The sequence below is a fragment of the Zerene cesonia genome, chromosome 23, assembly GCF_012273895.1.
Source record: "Zerene cesonia ecotype Mississippi chromosome 23, Zerene_cesonia_1.1, whole genome shotgun sequence".
NCBI lineage: Eukaryota > Metazoa > Arthropoda > Insecta > Lepidoptera > Pieridae > Zerene > Zerene cesonia.
Window position 1 is genome coordinate 92,266 of NC_052124.1, and position 5,499 is coordinate 97,764.

The following is a 5,499-nucleotide window of genomic DNA, read 5'->3' on the forward strand; positions in this document are numbered from 1 at the left end:
TAAAACATAAAAGTAATATTTCGAAAAATGGGGACTGGAGAAATTTGGGACTTACGGATCACATTTTAATTCTGCGCGAATTTCGACAACGACAGCGGTGGTAGCGCTAACCATCAGGCGACCCACCAGCTCCATTGTCGACCAAGACATGAAAAAATAAATTGATACTAGCCTACACAGAAATAATAGACAGAAAATTCTTTCTTTGATAAGTATTTTAAATTTAATTAAAAAAGTATTATAAATAATTATATTATAATAATATATTATAAATAATAGATATTATAAATAATAGATAGAGTTATATTAAAGCAAACGTATTTAGTTTTATCCGTATTTAAAGTTACTAGACTATTTTCCAACCATATGCTTATACGTCGAAGTCCATTTTCTGTTTTATTATTACAACTTTGTGAGAGCGCTTAGATGCTTTTACGTTCACGTTTGCTAACTAAAATGAAGAAGTTTCATACAAATTTGCGACATCTCTTACCCGCCCTGCAAGCCTGTTAGAAAATTCATAAAACAAAGTCTTGTTTAACTGTTTTCAATAAACTTTATATTGTCGTCAATGCAAAAATATTTTTGTCATAATCAGCTCGAGAGATATATATTACATACATTATTATCTTACAGCACTGTTATAGTAGTGATCAAGTCTTCATAACTTAATAATAGGTTTATAGGTGTTGTTCTAATATGCTTTTATGAATACATATTTTTGGCATTCGTCCTGTAGCAAGTCTTTAAATATGCTTTAAGTTTTTGCGACTAAGACCGTTAAGTGATGAACTATTTCTTCCAGGTCCGTACTCGTTCTAACTCATTCTGAAGATGGATTAATCCATGAATGGCGATTTTGAAAATACATATATATATCTAGGTTTCCGAAGAGAAAAGCAATATTCATACCTTCATTCAGTCAGTCAATGGGTTACCGGAATAAGTATTAATTTTGAGTGCTTAATTTTTTGTGCCACTATATGGTTTAGAAATTAAAAACTTTTTAATGGATTTTAAACGCGATTTATTCATTACATACATATTGACAGTGTAGTAACAGTACACGATTTTGTTTTTTTTTATACCATAAGCGGGCAACTGAGCTGATGGTTCGCCTGACGGTAAGCGATCACCATCGTTCAAGAACATTCGCCTCTGTGAATGCGCTTTTAAGGGTGAGGAAAAGAAAAAAATAGCATACTATTATTTCACGCCAGTTTTCTGCGGGTTGTGGTACTTCCCCGGTGCGAGCTAGCCCAATTCGTGCCAAAGCATGCTCGACTATAACATTCGTGTAAGATAAACTTGTTAATAACAAGAACTATATTAAATACGGTTTGCAATAAATGATAATGATTATTATTTAGAAAACAAAAAACTGCTGACTTTCTTACCTTTATATACAGGTTTTTGATAATATTTTTCATTTCATATTTATACCAGCTGCGCCCCGCGGTTTCACACGCGTAAGCCCGTATCCCGTAGGAATATCGGGATGAAAAGTTGCCTATATGTTATTCCAGTTGTCCAGCTATCTACGTGCCAAATTTCATTGCAATTGGTTCAGTAGTTTATACGTGAAAGAGTAACAAACACACACACATCGTTACAAACTTTCGCATTTATAATATTAGTAGGAATAGGATTGTTACGAATACAAAAATAAACCAATCCGCTTTTTTAAATACGGCGCGATTTTGTTAATTTTTCTAGCCTGTCACTACCACAATCCTGATGATTACAATAACGATTCACATGTCAACTCCTCCTCCTCAAACGACTAGGGGTACATATGACACATACCTCCTTCATCAGTCAATTAAGAAGTATGCTGAGTCATAGTTATATGTGTAAAATGAAGGTGAATTTACAGAAATCTCGATTTAATCATATAATTCATCACTTATACATTCGGTACAAAGTTCAAAAACACAAATAAATTATTTTTATCTAAGGACATTTTTTCATAATATTGCATTTTTCACGTATAACCATGACTCGGCAGCGTTTTTACCCGACTGACATGGGGGAGTAATGTTATTATTATATTGTCGCAATGACTCCGCAGATCGCAACCTGTTAAAAATACTTTTTTATAGTGGTATTTAAAAGACTATAGGTTTCACATAATTCAATAAGATAATTTTAATACATGTAGTATACTCTACCTACATATTTTTTAGTATAACAAATATAGTGAATCATAAATTGGATTCACTCGTCCATTCATAACGGATAAGGATTCATACTAACGTTCCACACTTCTAAAAATAATTCAATTTGAAAGTTTACTCACCTACGGTGGAGGTATCCACCACAGATAACATACTACCTCTACTAAATTAAATAGGTATGAATTTCCATTTTAAAAATATTCCTTCATTGCTATAGGTTGATTCAATCTTTAGTATAATTAGTTTATATGTTACAGTATTTTAGCATAATATTTTAAAGTTTGTGAATTTGTGAGTTAAGGGTAGGTAATAGAAAGTCACATCATTTGTGAGTATAGTGAGTATAAGGTTATATTATTTTATTTCCATTCCGGGTCAAACCGGGCGGAGACGTAATGAAAGGCTTGTAAGAAATATAATGGAGTATTCTAACGGACTGTAGTGACTAGCCGCGCTGCAATGATTGATATAATTTTTCAGTATTCTAATTTACAAGCTTGAAAAACTGTGTAACAGGATCCGCATCAACCACAAGGCTAAAGAGTTTGTGGTCATATTTTTAAACCCAAGAACCCCTAAAAATATTACTTAAAGTAAAACTTTAACGCCTTCACATTTTTGATAAGAATACTTGGATTATGTTTATAGGTTTTATTTAACTATTTATTGTACCAAACCATTTAACATAAAAAATTAAAATACACAAAATACACGATAAAGAGTATATAAAAAAATATAATTAGAGATTTACACGTTCAAACGAACTCTTCAGCTTCATATTTAGCAGCTTTTGAGTGGTGAGTCGAATACGTTTCAGCACGAATTGAGCCAACTCTCACCGGGGAAGGTACCACAACCCATCAGATGATCGACGTGAAATAGTAGCATGCTACTGCGTTTCATTCTGTGAGTGAGGGAGCCGGCAACCCATATCCTTTTCTTCACTCTTACCAACTCCATTGCCAACAGTAAAAAAATTTACAACTTTTTTTTTAATCACACATTATAAATTTGTTTGTTTGGATATTTATCTCTGAATCACACTGAAACTACTTTCTAGGTAAAGATTTCTAGATGGTTTACAAACAGGGTATGAGCCGAGTTGGGTGATAGGATACTTTATATCTCGATTAAATACGCCCTTGGGATTGAACAGGGGGTTCTATTTTATTATTATTATTATTTTATTTATTTATTTATTATTTAATTATAAATTTGGTTTGTTTTGGTTATATCATTGCAAAAAAAAAACATTCAAAATAACTTTAGTCTCATAATATTTTATAAATTTAAAAGGAAACTTTTGGTCTCAAGTCAAATTAGTTCAATAGTAATCATTATAAAATTGGCATCTATTTTTTTTATATGCAATCTGCAATTATTAAAGTTTGCTCTCAAATTGTCGAAGATAACCCAATCGATCAGAATTAATGCAAAACTATCGAAAAATTTCAAGTATGAGTACGATCGGATTCGGGTTGAAAAAAAAAACACATTCAGTAGTTCAGTATTTTATTATTCATGTCGCAATTATTAAACATACATATTGTAAAACAATACATTACATAAAATGTAAAAATCAAATACAATAATTTATATACATATAAATCAAATACAATAATTTACATATAAATCAAAACGATTCTTACGATTTAAAATTCTAAGTACATTACTTTTAACCAACAAAGTGATTTAATATTCACGATATTGTAAAAAATAAACTTAATTTTCACCAACCAAACTTATACTTTTGTTCAATAAATGCAGGTTTATAAACAAACCGGATGATAAATTACGTATTAAAATAATTCTATACAAATAAACGTTATCGAAATTTATTTATACGAAGTCTAAATAATTACGTTTTTCAATATTAAACTGCTTTCATCAACGAGGCAGATAAAATAGATTTCTTTTATTATATGTAAGAAGTAAGTTAGAACGACATTTGTGATGTATATATTTTATCTAAAATTCCCTTTACAGTCGCTCTCATGCGTTTGTAATAATTTGAAATATGTAGTTTGTGGTGCATTTTTATGTTATATTTGGTGTATAGTTTTGCACACTTAATATGTTATATTTTCTTGAATTATCATATTCAAACATTAAGTTCCAACTATCCTTAGCTAAAAAAGTTCATTTCAATAGACAACAATTATACTATCACCACAGTATACTTAATATCGCTTCGTACCAGGTTTCCTTTTTTGGTTTGTAATATTCACTATTAGGCTTAGGAGGTGTAGGGTCAGCGGGGTCTTCTTTGAATATGTCCGAGTATGCGTGCTGAAATCCATATCTCCAAATTACGGTGTATGGCAAATATTTCCCAAGGAAAATATAGAATTTAAAGTGAAAGTTCAAAAGAGCTCTGCCAATGAAACATGAGTAAAAACTCATGAATATGTTCATTAGGGCCAACTTATATTTCCCCTTGAAGGTCAGTTGTTTGTAGGGTGGGGAGTTTTCAACAGTCTCGTAATCTTGCAGGTACAATAGACGAGGGGGTCTTTTCGACAATTTTAAAGGACACTTTCCCATTAACTCTTCTGAATCGACACCTGAAAATAAAGATGAAAATAAACATAGAGGAAGTTTTGAGGTAAAATACACAAATAAATTACGATTTGCGTCCGTTTCGAGAAACTCTAAAGGCTACAGAACAAAATCACATGAATAATACATAATCTCCTGGGTCATTTTGTGTAAATATATGATAATTAATACTTTTCTTACCTTATTTCGGTAAATTCAAGATTTATTTACATTACAATCTCAAATGATAGGATATGACATAAAATATTTACCTGTATTAGGTGGCTTTCCATCCAGATGCTTCTTTATTTTATCTCTAAGTGTAAAGAGGTCACGTTCATTATAAACATAGCCGGGCACATCAGAAACATATCGAGCCATAAACATAAGAGATTCCGCTTCTATTGCTGGATTAACAGAATTCATTCCATCGAGCATGACTCGAGAGGAATGCTCAAAATATTCTGGTACATTTTCCATACACGGTGTGTATATCCGCTCCTGGATTATTTTGCACATCAAACGAGTTTCTTCAAAGGTTTTCCGGCAAATATTGTATCTGTGAAAAGATAATTATATTCATTAAGAAAAAGTGAATTTAACTAGCTCTTGTTTCGCGTTAGTATATACCTACTACAAAATGGGAATGTGTGATTCTGCTCATAAAATATGTCAATTTTGTAACATTAAATAAAAATAAATAAATAAAATAAATAAAAATAAGTTTATTTCTCAACCATATGCACACATACAAACAAAACGTTGGTCCCGTACTAGATATTAA

The 5,499-nt window shown here is 31.2% G+C and overlaps 1 protein-coding gene across 1 annotated transcript in view; it reads right to left on the reverse strand.

Moving 5' to 3' along the window:
• Positions 1-4,045: 4,045 nt before the first annotated feature.
• The window catches only part of LOC119836153, a 6,321-nt gene continuing 4,867 nt past the window's right edge, over positions 4,046-5,499 (reverse strand). The window contains exons 5-6 of the mRNA XM_038361407.1: positions 4,988-5,274; positions 4,046-4,741 (exon numbers count right to left, since the gene is read on the reverse strand). Of these exons, the coding sequence (XP_038217335.1) occupies positions 4,344-4,741; positions 4,988-5,274 (685 nt within the window). The 3' untranslated portion in view covers positions 4,046-4,343. The remainder of the gene's footprint in view (positions 4,742-4,987; positions 5,275-5,499) is intronic.